At 40.6% G+C, this 20804-nt stretch overlaps 2 protein-coding genes across 9 annotated transcripts in view; one reads left to right on the forward strand and one right to left on the reverse strand.

The window, feature by feature from the left end:
• Positions 1-9727, reverse strand: part of INTS10 (integrator complex subunit 10) — a 23680-nt gene extending 13953 nt beyond the window's left edge. For 5 of the 7 annotated variants that reach the window (XM_042049382.1, XM_042049383.1, XM_042049379.1 and 2 more), the window contains exons 1-10: positions 9560-9727; positions 8569-8636; positions 7783-7886; positions 6681-6820; positions 6090-6171; positions 5642-5782; positions 5046-5217; positions 4422-4591; positions 967-1100; positions 53-209 (exon numbers count right to left, since the gene is read on the reverse strand). In XM_042049382.1, the coding sequence (XP_041905316.1) occupies positions 53-209; positions 967-1100; positions 4422-4591; positions 5046-5217; positions 5642-5782; positions 6090-6171; positions 6681-6820; positions 7783-7886; positions 8569-8636; positions 9560-9688 (1297 nt within the window). In that variant the 5' untranslated portion in view covers positions 9689-9727. The remainder of the gene's footprint in view (positions 1-52; positions 210-966; positions 1101-4421; positions 4592-5045; positions 5218-5641; positions 5783-6089; positions 6172-6680; positions 6821-7782; positions 7887-8568; positions 8637-9559) is intronic. The other 2 variants (XM_042049381.1, XM_042049378.1) reach the window with 1 other exon arrangement.
• Positions 9728-15676: 5949 nt separating this feature from the next.
• The window catches only part of CSGALNACT1 (chondroitin sulfate N-acetylgalactosaminyltransferase 1), a 43570-nt gene continuing 38442 nt past the window's right edge, over positions 15677-20804 (forward strand). The window contains exons 1-2 of one of the 2 annotated variants that reach the window (XM_042049770.1): positions 15677-15845; positions 16330-16398. The gene's annotated coding sequence lies outside the window, so the exon portion shown is untranslated. The remainder of the gene's footprint in view (positions 15846-16329; positions 16399-20804) is intronic. The other variant, XM_042049769.1, reaches the window with a different exon arrangement.

Raw genomic sequence — 20804 nt, forward strand, 5'->3', positions numbered from 1 at the left:
TTCTATGCAGAGTAATGAAATCTAAATGTAATTCTAAATGCAGTTACCTTACCTTTGTCAAGTGATTCCAGAGAATACAGCAGCTCCCAGCTCTCTCTTGCCAGTTTGAAACTCTCTAATACTTCAATGGAGTTTGCAAGATCAGCCTTGTTTACTGTAATGTGGCGACTTCTTGCCTTCCCAGAAGGATCCTCCTCATCTGAGCTCTGCTTAGAAGTCAGTATAGAACAAAAAGATTAACTTCTTAATTTACACTTATTTCAAAGGACCCTAAAGCCACAGATGTTCCACTGAACACAAGACAATTATGTATGGAAGCGCCAAGGTCCTAGTTTAAGTGCCTGCAAGTGATTTTTCACTTGTTTTAAGATTAGTCCAATCTGGTTTGCTACCAAGAACTCAGTGGCACAGTGTGATGAGTAGTATCCCAACCAAATTTATTCTGTTAAACGTGGAGTACCACCACTGAGCTTCAGCCAGATTACCTGATTACTTCACCTGTTACATGCACACTTTACATTTTAGCACTCAGTTTAAGTCTACAGTGGCACAAGGCAAAAGCAATCCTTGTATGTGTGCTTCTACCAGCAGAGAAGTTCTATAAAACAGTGGTTCTCTACCCTTAAAGCAATAGATATATTGACAGTTCCAAGCATGAAAAGTCAATTACTTTGGAAGTTTACCTGTAGAACATCTGACTGCTGTCGCTACCTTTTTAAGAGCCTCTGCTGAACTCCTTCAAGTTAACGCATTCACAGCAGTACTTATATGTCTACATCAATTGCTGTAAAAATTGTTTTATTCTTGCTGGCTTTAGAAAAACATTGTTTGAAAACTGTGGTCATAGACAGCTAGTTCAGGGTAGCTCTAAAAATATGTCTTTTACATCTATGTCAAAACCACTGTTGTCTAAATTCCAGTAGCAATGCCATTCTTGTTATGAGTTAAAAAGCCTAGAAAAGTTACCATTGTTTTTTCTCTTCCTTCAGCAAGTTTCCTCTTTTTGTGGATATGTTTGTTACGATCAATATCTGTATCACCATAGATGTTGGGTACATCCTCAAGAAGAACCAGTGGAGTTTGGTTTGGAGCATTTGGACCTGGATTTAAAGATAAATTAATTCACAATTGCTCTAAACTGATATGAAAGGTCTTATGCCTACAGCATGCTGGGTTTTTTTTCATTCACAAGTAATGACTATAATGCTAGAGAAAACAATCTAAAATTAAGTCACTTAAATTGCTTAAACTGTGCTGGTAAAGCTATGATTTCCTCAAAGCAGACATACAATAAAAGTTAGAGTGCATTTATCAGACATCACCAGAGTTTGATTGAGAGCTTCAGAATATTTTTGAATCCCTTTCTTCTGGAGCAGTCACAAGACATACTCAGGCAGCAGGTGCTCTGTGATCAAGCATTATGTGCTTTTATATAAGTACAATTATTCAACAGATGAACGGCACAAATGGCTCTGAAGTTCACAGCCACAAATATGGCAAAGCACAGCAATATTCTCAAAATGTTTCTCACGAGAAACCAAAGCAATGTGCTGACAGGCACTGACCCCACAAAGAAGTATGTGTATTTTATTACAAGATTTCCTTAGCAGGATCACTCAGTGTCAGCTTTGCCCCCACTGACTTCAGTAAACAGAATTAAACCCTTTAGTTGACTGCCAGAGCTCATCTTCACTCCCCAAAGATGGAAAAGCCTCATTTTGAAACCCAGAAAATAATTTCTACTTCCACTGGTGTCACAGAACATCCAGTGGGATCTGGTACCTGTCATTTTAGACCCCAGTGCTTAAGTCTCATTAGACATAAAATAGGAACAATATTTCTTCATCTCAAACAACACTGATACGTGATTGCTACTGAAACAGCCTTCCTTCCAAAAATACTTTCTCCTTTTGCACAATCAAGTTGCATATAGATGTGCAAAGCTCAAAGAGAAATACAAAGGAAAGAGGAATTCTTTAATCTGTTTTCTGTTTCTGAAATCTCTGCCAGGTAAGCCAGTAGTGCCAACAAGTATTTTCAGTTTGTGCATTTCTTCCATTTGCTGAAAGATATGAAGCTAAGGCCTCATTCGTAACTGCAAAGAACTAATTTGAGAGTTTAGTAGAAGGACAATTCATTTCATCTCTTGACATAAAATAACTTCTATTAAGCTTTTCCCCTCTACTGAAAAGTGATGTGTAAGGAGTCCACTACAATAGAAGCTCCTTTTAGGAGAAACAGCCAACCAGCTCTGCTTAACAAATATAGGTCAATAAATACCACCACTGAAATGTCACCTATGCACAGGCTACAACACATTGGAATCACCTCTCCTGTACCATCATGTATTCCACTGTGCTGGAATCTAACCTGTGTGAACTGAAAATAGAGCCAAGACATAATGCAGAAGATTCGTATCTGTTTCTCATGGATGCGAAGTACCACAACAGGGATGCTGGAAGAGTTTCACCACTAGAATCTCAAGAGCTGCCTAGTTCTAACACCTGAGAAGAAAAAAAAGGATTTTTCTTTTACTCATACTGATTTAAATTAATGACAGCTAAGTGCCTTGCTTTCCAAACAAGTGTTCCCTTCCCAGCATCAGAAGTGCACTGTAGTCTTTACTCCAAAACCTCCGGTCCTGAAACAAAATAAAATCCATTCTCACTCTTGACTGGGGCTGCAGACCTTCTCTTACAGTACTGAAAGTTACACAGCCATACAAAAAGCAGCACTGTGTTTTTCTGTCTGAGCTCTAGAACCTAAGCTTACAGAGTTTTTAACTGTTTTCTAGCACAGAGTGTTATAAATAAACGCCCAAAAGCATCAGCCCAAATAGCAACTCCTGCCAAGCCTGCAGGCAGCCCCAAAGTCATGAGAGGTGTGAACTGCCTCATTCATTTCTCAAGCCTCCAGCAAAGCAGATACAAATTATGTTAAGAAAAATGCATTGAAAAGTTCTCCCTAAAGAGGTTCCTTGCAAATCCACGAACATGAGAAGAGAGTCACAGATCTGATCCTCATAGATTAAGGAGGAGACAGCTCTATGACTATGCTTCTAAAACGTGTAGGATTCTACATTTCTACAGTAAGCCCTCCAAGGAGACGGAGGAAAAATTCTAATGATAGAAAAGATATGAAAGGCACTGAATACCACTAGACTTCAATGCTAAAGCAGAAATGAATAAAAGGTGTTTTGGAAATACTTTCCTGGTATCAGAAAATGACAGAAGGTACCATAAAAGCTGCACCAAAGGAACTGCACTCTGTGACCTCAGTCAGGACAAAAAACTCGACTCATTAGTTAATTACTTCCTGTATTTGTTAAAGTGACTCTATGTTCTTTGCATACAAGTTGCCATGTCTTTTGTCCTCTGAGCTTAGCTATCTACTGACACTGTTCAGCTGATCACCCAACATTCTGTACAGTTAAAACCCATCATTTGTATTGACTACTTCCTTACTCAAATGATCGTTTGCTCCAAGCAGAAAAATGTGCTGAAACTTATGATCACAACACAAAATTATAATTTTAACATGAATCAATAACTGTAGTGTTAATAAGCACTAATTACCAATGGTGACAATTGTCATTGTTGCAAGGAATTTTGTATCGCATTATTAAGCATTGAAAATTCCTCTTTGTGATGCTGTTTATTTCAGTAAGTTCTAAACAAAATGGAGCTTCAAAAAAACTTTCCTCAGCTTCTGGCCCACTCCTGAAAAGCCCAGTCAATCCCAAAAGAAGCAATCCAAGGTGCTCCAAGCAATCTGGTATGTCCCATATGCAGATGTGAGTGGGTAGGAAAATGCACGGGTAACGCACATGTGTTAAACATTCAATTTACAAATTAATTACAAATTAGAAGTAATGTGCAAAACACACCTCAAAGATTATGCTTAAATAATATAAAGAAAGCCAAGTTGAAAGCTTCTGAATTTCAGGGTATCTTTTCCTATTCAGTTTTTATGTACTTAATTACAAATTTGTCGTGTTCCCAGTGCAAAAATATCTTCACTTATTTTCCTTTGACTGAAGGAAAACAGGAAAACGTCAGTTTCAAAGAAATATAATCAGAGGAGAAAATGAAACAAACATGATGCTCATGGAAGAGTAGGAATCAACCCTAGGGATGTTTCTCGTAACATCTGGTCTGTTACTTTCCTCTTTGTTAGACAATCACCTGGTGCTGGCCAAGGTTGAAACCACAATGCTAAGTTAGACTGATCTTTGGTCTGATCCACTACACAGTTGTTATGAACCACTGTTGGTAAGATTAATGGCTTGAGAGAATTGTAACAAGTTATAATGATGACTTGTAAGATGACAGTTTCAAATGACTAATGAGAAAAGATCTTTCAGACATTAACAATGAAATCACAAAGAACTGATTACAGATGTTGAAACATTAGAAACTAACCTTGAAAGAGTGATGGCTGGATGTTGCTGACATACTGAAAAGCATTTTTAAAGAAGACCAACATCGTGGAATACACTACTTGATTCTTATATTTAATGTGGGCTTCACTATCGAAGTTGCTGATGTATCTGCAGAGATCTTTCATTCGATGCAAAATATCACCAAAACTTCTGAGGGGAAGAGAGACAAAAAGAATTCAAGGTGTTGCACGAACTTCACAACTAAAGGAAAGAATGCATAGTGAATATAAAAATCTCAATGTTTCTGCTGAGGATATCCCCCAGCCACAAGTCAATGGAGGCTGGGAACACATGCTAGTGAAATTTCACAAAACATTTACCATGTTTCTCTTTACTGAGGCACTTAGGGAAGCATACCCCACAGCACTATAGTGCTTATGCGTGACTTTCATCACCAAAAATTGATTTTAGAGACTAATTTGAACGTGCTCTCTAGAGCCACATTTTTGTTTTACATTGTACAGTCTTGAAACAAAAGCTGCTGTGAACTTACACAAAATATTCTTGTGTTAAAATTGTTCTTCAATGAGAATTGTTCTTATTAAGAATTGAAAAGCCAAATTTTCCTTGAGGGGAAATACCCAGAAAAGTACCCCTTTCTTACCTTCTTCCCTTATCCATTTGCCACTCACACCTCATTCCCACCACAGACAATATTTTAAATAGCCTCTCCCAAGGATCTGTAATCTGGGATGATTTCTCTGTGAGACCATCTATTACATATTTCTGAGAGCTGCGCTTGCTTGGAGACATAATATCAGAGGAATCTTGTGAACCTAGGAAAACCAGCACATTTCTCTCCTCATAAAGAAATCAAACAAACTGATTAATTTTCAAGAAGAAGACAAGTAAAAATTACATTGGAGCTTTCAGGGCAACTGTTCTTTACACAGAAGGCTAACAGGGCACAGCAGGCATTTCTGTCTCTTTGTACAAGAGAGTTGATAGGCTGGATAAGGACATCTTGGACATTTTGTCCCACCTCTCAGTACATACACTGAGGCATCACAAGCATCAGGACTAAGTTGTTGAAGCACCACGAGGTATTTTGGAATCAAAGAACTAAGAAACATTAAACACTACTATTAATCCTTGTCTACAGGATACATTACATAAAAATAATGCATTTTTCATTTATGGACATCACTTCAGTGATACTAAGATACATTCTAAGTTCTAACTTTGTAAAAATATTCTTACCTTGATACTGACTTTCTGTCTGCGTAGATCTAGTTACGTAGTTAATATAAAATTCTGCTGCTTTATTCAGGTATTTATATAACAAGCTGGCAGGAAGTCGTACATCAGGGTTGTTAATTATCAGAGGAAGAACATCACAAACTAAAATAGAAAACAAACCAAAAAATCCTTTAGGTTTGTGGGGTGTTTTGTTCTGTTTGTCCTAGGTAAGGTTTCTCAATCAACAGTGGAAGCCTTCATCTCTGGCTGACCATACACCACAAAGAACCTCACATGAATGGCTCTAATACCAATTTGTACCATATGCTCAGCCTGGACTAACATGGCCTGAGCCCCTTCTGACTAAGCAGTTTTCTAATCATAGTGTCATGAAAGAAGTTCACTGACCTCAGAACCTCGCCATACTAAAAAGTTGCATAGTAAAACAAGAACATTAATATCTTCTTACCAAATAATTTTCTAAAACAATTCACTGGAGATTCTTGGTCTTCAATACTTTCAGCATCTAATAACGTTTCTCCAAGGCCTACCTGTGTGAGCAGAGGTGAAAATCAAACACTGGACCAGTGGTTTTAGAAACTTTTTGAACTGCAATTCAATGAGGTTGAACAGTAATTCAGGGGATGGATGAGTAGCAATTCACTCTATGGCAACAGCATGTGCAAGTCTCCAAATTTTGAAACTATCCATACTAAATAGCAGGTGAAAAGCAATGCCAGAAGATAGCAAAACAAGACCAAGAAAAAACTGTGCAGGAAACTGTATCAGTAAAGACATGCACAAACAGGTGAAAGTGATATATGACTGATATTCTTTCATTTACAAGACAAAGGATTGTTTTATTTGCTTCCATTTGTTTTCTGCCTAAGTCCTTCCTGGTGGTAAGTTCAAGATACAGCAGTCTGAACTATTAGCCACAATTAAACATGAATAAAAAGACCCACCCTCTCACTAGTCAAAGGAAAGCACATTTCAGCAAAATCTCAAAAAACTGGGTGCCAGTATCCTGAATAGTTACTATGAGCTTCTCTTCTCTTACCCCATGTTGCACCACAGTCTCTGGGAAACGCCGCAGAAGTAGAAGGAGCATTTCTGCCCTTTCTAATGTGTTAAAGCACTGCTCTGTTGCCTTCAGGAGCATTTCACACTGGACCCGACCAGGAAGGGTCTCAAATAATCCTTAAAAAACAGAAAATATTTGACTTGTTGTGTCTGAATTGTAAAGATGATTGACAAAACATAAATGCTGAATGAAAAGGGATTCCCTTATGCTTTTTTCTGCTTTTAATACACATACCTGAAAAAAAAAGTGTGTTTCTTTCAGAGAAGACCAAATAAATATTTATCTGCTTTTATCTGGGTGCAAGGAACTTGCATGGACAAGTAAGACTGCTAGTAAGTGGAATACTCAAAATCCTAATATTTAAGTGTTTGACATTTCAGGATGCTTTTTCAAAACTGTTAATTTATTTTTTTACTTACCTTCTACAATTAATACTTTCATTATTAAAATGTAGGGGTTTTTTCAGTTTAAACATCCAGTGAGACAGTAAAAAGAAACTCACATATTCTCCCTGTATGTTTTATGTATTCACTTTGAAAAATAAACACACCCCATGAAAAATCAAATGCTTTCTTAACTGGAATATCCTTAGAGCTTCTGAAGCACGTGTTCAAACAGCAGATTATAGTCTGTCAGGTGTAAATCCTGCTTGTAAAACTGCCTGTGGTTGCCAGCAGTGAATGACAAGTCCTTCTGGACACCATTCATTTTTATATCCCTCCCTACATAAATAAGAATTCACCCCATTTCAACAATCATTCACTGTTCTCTGCAATATGTGGGACGATGATTTTTAAGCCCCATTCCACCTATTCCCTATTCAATTGCTCTTCTATGTGCTTCCTGTTCTGGCAGAGTAAATCCACCCATATCAGAGACAAAGCAATGGGAATCAGCTTGTCACGTCCCTTTGTTTTTCCTAATTCTAACACACCAGATAAAGTCTCTAAGGCTGAATTGAGGAAAAAAACCAAACCCTGCAGTCCACAGGCAAAGTTAGACAAACTGACATTTACTTGCCAACTAGATAAATAATCAGAGTGCTTATCTTTAGGTTCCTTCAGGATAGAATCCTTACCTCTTAAAAACTGTGTCTGCTTGTCCTGGGAGTCATTCCTTAATGCGGATGTAATAACGCTGATCTCCCTCCATACAGCAGGTTGGTCTGGAAAATTCACAAACCTGTAATAAAGTTTGAGGCAAGGAATGTACAGTGATCTCAAAATCTGTCTCAAAGACAAAACCTTCCCATAAAAGTATGTGTTTGGGAAAAACAGAAAACCTTCCTTTTAATTAATTAGACCTTTTGTGCTTAGTTTATCCACATGGATTTTCAAAAACACTCAGTTTATATTTTTGGAAATCCCAACATTTCTTTGTCCAGAGAAGGGCAGTGCAGCTAGTGAAGGGTCTGGAGCACAAGTCCTATGAGGAGTGGCTGAGGGAGCTGGGGGTGTTCAGCCTGGAGAAAAGGAGGCTCAGGGGTGACCTTATCACTCCCTACAGCTCCCTGAAAGTAGGGTGTAGGCAGGTGGGGGTTGGTCTCTTCTTCCAGGTAACCCATGACAGGACAAGAGGACGTGGTCTTTAGATGCACCAGGGGAGGTTTAGCTTGCACGTTAGGAGGAATTTCTTCACAGACAGGGTAATCAGACATTGGAATGGGCTGCCCAGGGAGGTGGTGGAGTCACCGTCCCTGGAGGTGTTTAAGAAAAGACGGGATGCGGCACTTGGTGCCATGGTCTGGTTGACACGGTGGTGTTTAGTCGTAGGCTGGACTCAATCATCTCAGAGGTCTTTCCCAAACTTATTCTGTGAAAGGAGCACCTGGGATAAAGGTAGAGTTCCAGCTCTGGTTACTTACATGTCGTAGAGCAGCCTGCCTGCAGATGCTGTCCTTTCAGCATTCCTCTCAATAGTGTACATCTCATACTGCAGGATGCAAGAACAGAATATCAGCTTTCCCAAATACATTTATCAATCACATTAGTCCTTCCACTCTTAAAAACTGCCCTCAATTTGCCACAGCAGTCTGCGTAACAGAAAATTAAAGGACTGCAACATTTACTGGAGAAATTAGAAGGTGCATTTAGACTATCTAATCATACATTAATTTAGGCATAAAATTCTGCATCATAATATACTTAATATTAACATCGTTAACACAATTCCATATGATAATATACTTAACATTATTAATACTAACAACCTTCCAGTATCTGAAGGAGGCTGACAGAGAAGTCAGAGAGGGACTCTTCACCAGGAAATGACAGGACAAGTAGAAATGGGTACAAACTGAAAGAAGGGAACTTTAGATTGTATATTATTAAGACATTATCTAGTGTGAGAGCGGTGAGACACTGGAACAGGTTGCCCGGAGAAGCTGTGGATGCCCCATCCCTGGACGTGTTCAAGGCCAGGTTGGAGGAGCTTGGAGCAACCTGGTCTAGTGGGAGGTGGCCTTGCCCATGGCAGGGGGGTTCGACTGGATGACCTTTAAGGTCCCTTCCAACCCTTAACATTCCATGGTTCTGTGAACACACTGGCTTAACTTTTACGCGAACTGACAGCTTGGAATTCGAAGAGTTCTTTGACCACGGTTTGTACCCAGTCAAATGCAATGCAAAGCCCCCAAGCTGCTCCAAAAGCCATAAGCAGGAGAGGAACTTTAAAGAGTACTAGCAGGGAGTTCCGGTTTGGTTTATAACCGCTAACTCCCCGCGGCCCCCAGCGGCCCCGCCCCTCCCGCCCCCATTGGCCAAGCCGCCTGTCAATCAAACAGGCCAGCAGCGAGGCCGCGCGGGGAGGGGCGCGGGGCACCGGTACCGAGCGTGTGCGACAGCGGCGGCGCTCACTTGTATGTTGAAGTCGGCGGGGTAGAGGCTCCGCGCCGTGATGAGCCAGGCCTTGGCCGCCCACAGGTCCCCCGGCACCAGCTCCCGGGCCCGCTTCACCAGGAACTCACAGTCCCCCTGCGCCGACATCTTGCACCCGGCCCGACCTGGCTCCGCCTCGGCCGCCGGGCGGCGCGCATGCGCTGCGGCGCGCCTTGAGCCCAGCTCGGCCGCACTTCCGCCCCACCGTGGCACGGCGTGCCGCCGAGGAGCGCGCGGGGTCGCCGCCATCTTGGAAGCGGGCAGGCAGGCGCCCGGTGCGCTGGGCCGGACCGAGGGAGATGAGTGATGTGAGCGGCAGGAGAGCACTGCCTTGCTAAAGCTGGTGGTGCTGCAAGTCGAAGCCCATTCTAAAAGTCCAAAGCACTGCTGCCTGGGCTAGTACTTCTCAAAAGTTCTTACAGTTCACTAACAAAGTCAATACTGGGAAATGCCGAGGCAAAGCAGGACCTTTCAGATGTGCACCTACCTTTCAGCAGCTTGGAACTGAGTCTTGCTTCTTACCATAAGTTTTTAGTGTTTGGCCTCTTGATTGCAAACGTAACCCTTTATGTTACTTAGTAGAAATTCTCTGTTTCTTTCGTTGTCACTTTCTTGTTTGCTCCTTTCAAGTAGGCTATTCCTTTCTGATGTTGCAACAGGCCTTACATACTTTGCACTTGAGGACTTCCACTGATCAAATCCATAAATCTACACATCTAAGATTTAGTGCAATAATCCCTTCAGCAAATAGTTCGAATATACTTGAAAGCTCTGTTACAGATAAAAGACAAGGTCCTTGTTTTCCTGCTGAGGTGACTGTGGTGTATTTTTGCCTTGTTCTTTCTCAGTTAAGGCACAAGACCCACCTATCCACTCATTCTGCTGCAGGTGAAAACCTCTTCTTGCAGTGCTAGCCTGCCACAGATTTTCAGCTGTAAAGTCCCTGTGAGGATTGGGAATTTGGCTTCTCAAATCCTCTTCTCTATACTGTTATCAATTGCCCCTCTTTCCATGCTCTTTTGGTGGGAGTCTGACTTGATTTCGCTCTGTGGCCACAATGTTGGCTGTGCTTGGGGGGGAGTCGCTATGTGAACATCAGCAGATTTCAGCAAGAGGTGTGCTTGCAAAGGGGGCTGAGTCCAGGCTAACTTTGAATTGAGTCCTGTTTTGACTTCCTGCGGGTGCACTAACAAATACTAATTAGGGATCCTTGACAAATGATGTCAGTAACACCTACTGCTCAAGTGCCTTAGGGTATGCGGCTGACCCAGTCTGTCAGTAGGCAGAGGTGCACACTGGCTGCTGTGGGGCCCTGTTCATTGCCCTTTTTCTCAGGGCTCTCACCATACACTAGAGTCAGTTGTACTTGGAGGAAGCACAAAGTACATGATTGCTTTGCCATTCAGGGAGGTGACAAAGCCACAGCAGAAAGTCAGCTGTCCCTCATAAAACAGGTGCCTCCTCTTCTTCTCCTGCTCTTGCTATCAAACTACAAACTGCTGTAGGATGGCACAGGTCTTTAAAAATAGCTTCACAGCCCGACAATCCCCTATAAGTGCAGCAATGTTCATCACTGGCTGGTGTGTAGGTCTACCCAGAGCTCTTGCCTATGCACCTGTGCAGATGTATACAGCCAAATTGGATTGAAAAATAATAATAATTTAACAGTTTTGCATAGTGGGGCTGAATATGGTAATAAAGTAGAGTTTGGAAACTGCCCAGCAAGAGCTGATGGGCTGGTTGGGGTTCCCCATATGCCAGGATGTTGCAGGAGTGAAATGGATGGCAGGGGATTACCAAAAGTTACTTTTGAAAATTAATGGATGTGTGAGGAGTCCCCTGAAAAAATGCTGGTGCAGAATCACCCCTAAAACATCAGCTAGGCAGAGAGATGGCATTTTTTTAACCTCTTTCACAAGGTGTCCTGAAAACAAGATGTTGCTGTATTTAATCCACTAGGCAAAGGGGAATACTTCCAGTAAATTAGAAACACCCTTTTATCTTTTTTTCTTTCTTGTGTGTGTGCCTTTGTGTTCTCTGGACACTGTTTTTTGGGGTTTGGGGTGTGTTTTTTTTAAATTTCTTTTAAAGCTGTAAATAATCTGGGTTTCTTTCAAAAGAAGAACTGCTGCTGAGATTTGTTGAATCCTTGCTTCTGCATTCCTAGTGCTTCATGTGTTTGCCAGTTCACTCAGCCCTTCCAGGCAAGGAGGAGTTGAGAGTCCAGTTTTGCATGATACAAACACCGTAACTTGACAGAAGAGGTCTGAAGGAGACAGAGACAAAGGTAGTTGAGGCTTGGAAGAATTTAGACCTAAGAAGGGACTTATATTAAGGCTGCCCAACCCCTGGACTTAGGAAGTAAAACTGTTTGCTTTGTGATCCTCTCATAGATACAAGACAGGCAGCAGGATCAGACTTGCAGGGGATTGGGGCAAATGATTCCACTGAGCAAGCAGGAAACACAACCAATGTTTCATTTGTAGATGGGAGGAAGAGGAATACTGTGGTTCTTCAGAATATGGGCACTGTGTCTGCAACAGGTGACATAGGACTAGTATTTGAAGGTGCTTGGAACATAAAGTACAGTTTTTAGCCAGGCTGACTGTTTAGAGCCATTGCTGTACTAAACGTGAACTACTGGTGTCCCAATGGCACTGCATGCTCATCTCCCATTCCAGGAGCCAAGCATGTAGGTGGTGGTGGGGTTGGGCTACGCCTGTCAGGGTCTGAAGCTTCCTCTCCACTTAAAGTGGCATTCCTGAGTTCTTGCCCAGATTGTTCTGTTTTGATTTCCACAGTGCAGGACATGCTGAATCTCAATGTTTTATCTAGACAATTGGAAGTGCACACAGCCTCCTTCCTGCAGGAATACAGGACTCTGCTGAAATGCCTACATGAGCCTTGTTTTTCAGGAAGAGGCTTTGTGACATTCTATAGCAGGAAAGAGGCAGCATTAACTAAAGGCAGTTGAGTCATCCCACCTTGTGAAGGATGATTTTTCCTTGGGAAGATCATCCCATTTCTTGAGGAAGGCCTGTAACAGAGATAATGCTTGCCGTTCATTCAGGCAGTGTAGCTGATGCAGCACAAGGACAGATACATGATGTGTGCAAAGGCCATATTGTAGACCTTGGTGATAGTGCTTCAGATTCCTTCTGCACCACAAAAGCAAGGCTCCATGAGCCAAGAGAGTGCTTGGAAGGCATTAAGTTAGCACTTGGCAGCGGCAAAGGGCTTTGAATGTCATTCTCCACCTTCTACATTTCTGGATCAGTATAATCCTAGCAGATAGCATCCGTTCTGTGTTGGCTTTCCTGGCTCGGTGCCATAGGCTGTTGTCTTTTACACAGGAGTGGTGTATTAACAACAAGCCCTAGGCACATAGGTCAGGTTTTAGGTGCTGGATAAAGTGGTCTATGATGTGGAGGTGCAAAGGTTGGGATAACTTCTGTGCTAAATGGTGTGGGCTTGAATTGATAGCCACTCCTTAGGCCTGGGGAGCAGGAGTTGATGTCTGGCATGGGCAACAAGGAAGCTAAAGCTTTGTATAATACTGAAAAGACTTGAAAACCTTCTTAATATCTTCTGAGTGAGGCCTTGGAGAAGACAGTCTGTGTTGAGCTAGCAGTGTAGTGGAGTCTACACAAAAACTAGGGATCATGCAAAAGGCTTTGTTATTTTGTAGATTTTTTTTTGTCAATCTGTGTCCTTTGCTTTGTGTGGAGGAATTTCTACAGCTGAGATGAATTGTCTGGGTTTTCAGTCACGAGAATTCTCAGTGTCTTCTTTGTCCCTTGCAGCTGAAAGACACTAAATTGAGATTGGATGACTGTGTGATAGATAAGAAGGGAAAAACAAAAGGAGATTGGGAATGCAAGAGTGAAACAGCAAGGGACATGTGGGAACCAGTATAGCCCTCTCCATAAAGTGATATCTGTTAATGACCTCATAGGTGGTAATATCAGTACGAATGCTTATGGTTTATGTTTCAGCAGATCTGGTAGCTTCTCCCAGAATGACAGAATGGAGATCTTTGACTCTGAAACTGTCTTTAATCTTGACAGGTAAATCCAAATTATGGCTTCAAAACACTGGAGTTGGCCACAGTCCACTTAATTTCTGTAATAGCCTAAGGCAGCTTTTAATAATTGACCTCATTTTCACAGAATCAAAATAGTTTAGGTTGAAAGGGACATCAGGACATCATCTGGTCCAGCCACCTGATCAACATGCAAATAAATGTAGTTTTATGATACTAAGATAAACAAAAAATCCATTTCAGGAAAAGAGCAAATATTACCAGTTTCCTTCAGCCTGCAGTTTGACAGTGATGAGTGGTGGGGAGTCTGGATTTATAGGGGGAAACATTTAGGTAATCTTATGAGCAGGTATTATTATTATTATTATATGTGTTAAAATACCTGCCAAGCTTTTAGATCTGGGAAACTGAACCAGATTGTAATTATCTTCCACACAGCACAGACAGAATTATTAATCACTCTACTCTCATATGGCCAAAGCTACGCCCATATGACTCCAGTGACACTGCAGCTGGGGCTTTGGACACAGTGAGCTGTCTGGTGTTGTGAGAACACAATAAAGCAACACACTGCTTGGTGCACAAATAGGACCTTGCACTAAATTTACAGGGTTAAAAGCTTAGAAAATGCTGTATTTCACTTCTGAGTTGAAGGTACTTTTTGCAGAAACTCAGTCTGTCATTTATGGAAACCCTTTTTAGGAGAGAAATTCATTTTGACCTGGAAGAATTTCAAGAGAAGCTGTTAAAGAAGTAATTTTCCATATAGAAGTTCACTAAGTAGAGACAGAACACAAATAGAGAGAATTTAACTCCTGCATATACTTCCTTTCCTTCTGCTGCCTTCCCACATATTCAGGCTGATAATGTCCCTGTGGCAACTCTGAAAGATGTATAAATAGAAGAGAAATTCTAAATTAACCAGCTGCATATGTTTGTCCCTGCTTTTAATTCTGCAGTCACGTTGAAAAGTGCTTTCCACAGTTAGTATTTTCCCTTTTCTATTCCTGCCTCTTACCAATGCTGTTCTTCCTTGCAAGTTCTTTCTGTGCACATGTTGCAGGCATTCATCGCCTTGTCATTTGGAGAGGCACTCATCTCTAAAAATGTTGCTGTCTGCAACCTCTTTTTGGGAAAGCCATCGTGGGTTCCCTTTGTAGGCAGTGAAGCCCAGAAGGCAGTTCAGCAGACCAGACGCAGGTTGGAGTAGGTTGAACTGTGCTCTGAATGCCTTTGCTTAGGTCTCCATGGCTTGTAAAAGGGATGCAGGGCAGTGTCCTCACCTGCAGAGATCTGTGTGGCAGTTTCCTGTATGTGGTGATGAATGTGGCTTTACTAATGTTTAACCAGGTTGCTCGGTGTCCTTACTCCATTCACTGTATGTACACTGGTTCAGCCTCTAAAGATGTCTTCAGTGATGGAGCCATCATTCTCAAGAGGGATGGTTCACTCATCCCGTGTAGCTGCAGTCTCTGGTGGCTCTCCGAGCTCTCTGTACAAAGCTAGGCAACAGCGTGTGACTACTGATTTCCTTTAATCAGAGAGCACTGCTGGGGCTACAACATCCCAATGGAATTGCATTAGAGGTTTCCTCTCTAAGTACTGTGCCTTTCAGGGTTGCTTTCCAACAGCACACTGAATGGTCTAAGTGGGGAAGGGAGTTTTAGCAAGCAGTCAGTCATCAATAGCATCCTGCTCTTAAGCTGAGGTAATGGCGGCTAGTTTGAGTGTGCCTGCGTTTTCCCCAAGTGCGTGCAGGTCTGCTCCCTGAATGCAGGTATGTATATATGTGCAATTGCCCTCATCATGTGCAGCCAAGGCAGGAGAACAGCATGTTTATAGAAACTGTCCTTAAGAGCGATTGCCTCTTGAAGGAGCAGAGCCCATATAAGAGGAGTGGGACTGTCTCCAGCCAACCCTGGGAGACGATGCTGAGAGCATATTGAAAAGCTGTCTTCAGCAAAAGCTTGCCAGTTTAACAACTCTGTTCACTGTTCCTATTGCACAGTGGGCTCTTTGACGCAACAGAAAGAGCTGACTTTTTTTTTTTTTTTTGCTTCCTCTTAAATCCGCCTGGCCAATTTAAAGCTTGTGGATATTTCTTCCCCCTCGGGGAAAGCTTATGTGAGGATTTTCTTTTTTAACAGTTCATTCCGTGAAACTGGTTTTTTTCTTGTTTGCTGTTAGAAAATGTTGGAGCTGAACATAAGGCTTTCATTGCAGGTCAGTGACTGAACTCTTGACCAAAGCATTTAACATTTGAGTGTCGCTTTAGCAAGCACTGTAGTTTGGGAGGAAAAAGCAAGTTTATAAGGTTGTATCGTGTGAGTCCATGTGTGCCTACTACTGGAACAGGAATCTTTTTAGGTCTTCAGTGTCTGAGTCCTGTGTGGATGAATTTACAATCTTCCTTTTGTAGACAAATGTACTGCATTAATATTTTAGTGAGAATTGAGGTGATATCACAGTTAAGTCTATATTATCTAATTCCTGAATGTTTTTACTCCCTTAAAATGCAATAAACCACACTGTGAATTTCAAATATAAAGTTCTTGTCTTTTTGTTTTGCAAGGATTGTCTTTTTGAGTTTTAATTTTTAATTTCTTTTTTGCGTCTTTTCTGCACACTTTTCTGGGAAGCGTGTTATTCCTGGGAACATGCTCTCTGCAGGGAAGATAGTTATTTGCTATTTTGTATTTCTTCTTAGATTGCTATCAAGGGAACTAAGAAAGCATGTAGGCATATTGTTAATGTCTCTCTTCAAGCTGTATTTGAGGTAAGGCAATTTTTTATCCTTACCTCAGAAATTAGAATATAAAGTACATGCAGTATTTATTTTCTTTATAGTTACTAAGATTATCCTGTTGCTATTTGTTTTTCTTATTGATAAAATGTGTTTATACTTTTCACAAAGCTGTTCCTTGTCTTTGTGACACTTAAAATCCTGTGGTTTTATTTCAACAATATCTACTACATATCTGCATGTTCCTATTAGCTTGTGTACTCTAGATCAATGAAAGACCATTTTTGTAATTGCTTGGGTTTTCTCCTCTATGCTTATCACATTGTGTGGGAATGAGTGGATTTCTTGCCCTGGGTGGGCAATTCTTATGCAAACTTGTAAAACTGAGTTTCAAATTGTTTCCACTGTGAATCACTTTCCGTGTAAGAGGATGACTTTTATGGTAATATTTAACTTGAGTAGAATTGTTTTCAAACATATACAATGTATTTTTTATGTATTCTTTTTTTAACAGCAGTCCAAATAAAATAGACAAATATTTATTCATATCAAGCTGTTTACTTCCTTGTCTACTTAATGTTGCCTCTTACAGGAAGTATATAGCTTTAAAAGGTTGAATCATTATTTATGACTTTCAGAATAGCTGAAAGGTGTCACTGCAACATTGCCCAATGCAACTGCATTGAAAATGGGTTTGTGTGGGAAACCACTGCTGGTGAGTTAGGATTAGTGCATGGGGAATTAGAAAATACTATTCTTGTTCATATTTCTTTTCAGGCAATTTAAGAGCTTTCCATTCAAGGGAGGTTAATTTTTATTTTACCCTTTTCTGTATCAAGGTTACAGTTTTTATAATTCAGTATTTTTGCATATGCTTTCCATATTTTTCTTATTATTTAAAGCAATGCATCTGAATATTTGGGGCATCTCTTACAAGGGGAGTCTGCACGTTTTAAGGCAGACATGTTATACTGCAGGTCCAGAAACACTTTTGATTTAGCAAAATGTTTTAAACCTATCTTGTTTGGCTCCTCACATCTCTGAAGACGTTTACTGTTTGAATTCCAGTGTTAGCTCCATTCAGGAGAAGTGTCCTTTAACAGTTTGTCGAGAGGTTTTTCCCTTGGAATGGGGTAGGGAATGATGGAGGGTAGAGTTACAGAGTTACAGTAAACTATTTTTAATTTTATAGAGCAAAAATATTTACTACTATAAATATACAATACTCAAATGAATAAATTAATTCAAAGCTGTTTTAAAACCCATTGAGGCTTAAATTTCTTTAATCAACATTACACCAAATATTATTTTCTGTCATCTTATTTTCTGGAGTTATAAATCCATATCCTATCACAGTGCAAATACACACTTTATATTTGTAACCTGTTTTCTACTATCAAAAAAATCCTCCCTTATTCCCTATTGTTAAAGTTTTCTCAAGTTGAATGTTCCTTAAAAAACTCAAAAGTAAGAAGTATAGTAAACTAATGCAGTCTTTATAGAACGTATTTTCTGAACCTTTTTCTGAAAAAATTAGATATGATCTCTGATCCACCATCACTAGTAGAGTGTGTATTGGGCTGCCTTCCTTCCCTTCTGATCTCTGGTTTGTGAGGTAGCTTTTGTGAGGTAGTACTGCTTTTCAAAGATAATCTTACCAGAATCCCACCATGATGTGATGACATTTCTATGGACATTACTTTGCCAGAAAACATGAGTGGGGAAGGAGGATAAGTGATGTTGGTGCCTTGGTGTGTTCTTTGGGATCCTTGGAGTTGATGCAATATCTTACTGGATTCCATCCTTCTCACTTCCCAACAGTTATTGGAAGGTGTTTGTTTTTCCTGATGTTTGTGGTGTCAGCTTTCTACCTAATCAATGCAGCAGAGATCATGGCTTGCTATATTTCTCCTTGCATGCCCTGAACTGGGTTCCTGTTGCCTGGTTAAATGGGCGCTTGTTTTATTACCCTTGTGAGCTGGTCTGGGTCTTGCTGTGGCCTTCACAAGGAAAGGCTAGTTAGTCTAAACTATGCACAAGTCAAGACAGGTTAAGAGGAAATGCACTATGAGCTTTTGTTTGTAATAGTTAAAATCAGCAATGCACTTAGAAACACTTATGCAAGATACAGACAAAAAACATAAGGCAAAAATGCTGAATCTATTTATACCTAGCTTCTATTTTCTTTTACCCTGTCCTACTGACTTGATCCTCTTCTGACAAAATTTTCTTGTTTGCATGTAGCTTACCTTTCAGGTCACATGTACTGGAAAAAGTCTGCTCACAAGCCTCCATCAGTTAGTTACCCTATGGTGAGAGAAAGCTCTGTCACACCACATCTCTGGCCACACCAGCATACCTCAGGTCATTTTCTGATTCTAGGAGAAACTAATTCTTTATTCAGTTGCACTACAAAAGTTTTCAGACAATGCAGTGTTAATCTTTCATTCCCAAATTATTTCATTTGTGTCTATCCAGATAAGATGTCATTATTGTTCTTAATTATTTCCTTGTTAGAGACTGACAGATATCCTTATTAGTGTATATGTTACCTTGTTATACTTGACTGGTTAGTCAAAACAGGAGTAAATGTCTTCACCTCCCTTTGGGACTTAGTTTTCAGAAAAAATGTCTTCATGGTGAGCTGTATTCTCTACCAAAGAGTAAATTAACATATTCAATGTTGTGCAGTGCTCTGGCTTTCTTCTGACACGGAGGCAGAAAGTTGATTGTCAGAAGATAGCAGAGAGCTGTGTGTTACTGTTTAAGGATGAGCCCACTGAAGCAGGTGACTTCTTTTTTTTTTAAGGCACAAAGATAGCTCCTCAGTTTTAGAGTAGTTACAGTTCTGGATTCTGTTTTCAGGTTCATCATCAACAAGTTTATGTGTTTTAGGCTAAACTGTACTGTGCTAACTGTTCCATGCCAAGCACCATTAAAGCCAATGGGAATGTTCTTAAGAGTACATTAGCGTTGAACACTGTTTAAAGATCATCTAGTTCCAATCCCCCTGCCATAGGCAGGGACACCTTCCACTAGATCAGCTTGCATTGCCTTGATAACAGAGAAACGTAACTCAGTCACTTGGACATGGGCATCATCCTCCTAGAGTAACAGAACAGTGATAGAAACTCTTCTGAAGTTAAATCTTCGGAAATTTTTTTCCCTTTTTCTTCTCCATTGTGTTTCTGACAGTTGTTTGGCAATTTACTGGCAAGAGGACATGGAACAATATGCACTCCAGCAACCTTGGAACAGTGTGCAGATGCCCCTGGGAATTGTTTCTACTGGAGATGGTTGTGGCAGCAAGAGGTTTCTGGCTTGCTACTTCTTAAAAGAATTGGCTTTTTGTAGCTGAGGCTATAAATAGTTGACAGTTCTTAAATTGAATAATCCCCTCTTCCTTTCCAGGATAAGAAACTGGATCAAGATTTTCAAAGCCAAAAGTCTGCAGCCCAATATATCTATTAATCATCTGCTTATAATGTTGCTCAGATTTTGAGGCAATTCTCTTACTGTTCCTGTTTTGTGTATGGTAAAAAGACTCACAAGGAATCTTGCCAGTGGGCCAGTTGCAGGACCAGAAGCTGGACTTAAATGTCCTGCGTTTAAGCTCAGAGTTTTGCCAACTAGGTTATATTTTATTGTATAGCCATATTTAGAAATTAGAATCACTTCGTTTTCAAACCAGTTGAGCCATCTGTAACTCCACCTGGTTTACTAAGTGATCGTTTCTTTTGAAAGTTGGATTAATAAAGAATTATGGGCCAAAATGTTCAAACCACAGGAGTAATTGAATATCCAAAGGCCTCCCAAGCACATGCACTAAGGCAGACAGCTTCAGAGTTTCATGTTACTCAGACCAGTACCGATGGTCACTAGTTTGTGTTGTACTCACACATCTCTTGCTGGGATGTGAATGGTGAAATGTAAGGAGATGCTATGTCACGTGTGCTGCCATTTCTGCTACCAAGGTGGTACTTCAGCTACATCTGGGAGGGCTTACAAGGCAGAACATTTTAGTCTTACAAGTGGAATTTTAGTCCTTGTATAATTTTGAGGGGTTTTTTAGCATTTTCCCCTATGAATTGATTTCATAGAAGATAGTTACGAAAGTGCTGGCCATGATTATAACAGAGTTAGATAGAGCTACATGTGCCAGGGATCAATGATAATCACTCAGTGAACCAAGCGGCTTCCAGTTTTGAAGGGTGCATTGTGTTAATTTTTATTTTTTAACTTTTGTAGCCTGTCACCCAACCCCTGACAGGACAGTTAGACTTCAGCTTGCCCAGACCACAGTATGTCTATATGTGGGTTTTTTGCATTCATGTATCCTACAACTGATATTTTCATTAACATTTAGAATGACCACATAGGTATCGACTTCCTTCGCAGAGGGAAACTTTGAGTTGTTTTGATTTTGAAAGGAGCTTTAC

Source organism: Corvus kubaryi, unplaced genomic scaffold (genome assembly GCF_017639235.1).
Source record: "Corvus kubaryi isolate FWS band 111438036 unplaced genomic scaffold, C.kubaryi_AGA036_p1.0 71, whole genome shotgun sequence".
NCBI lineage: Eukaryota > Metazoa > Chordata > Aves > Passeriformes > Corvidae > Corvus > Corvus kubaryi.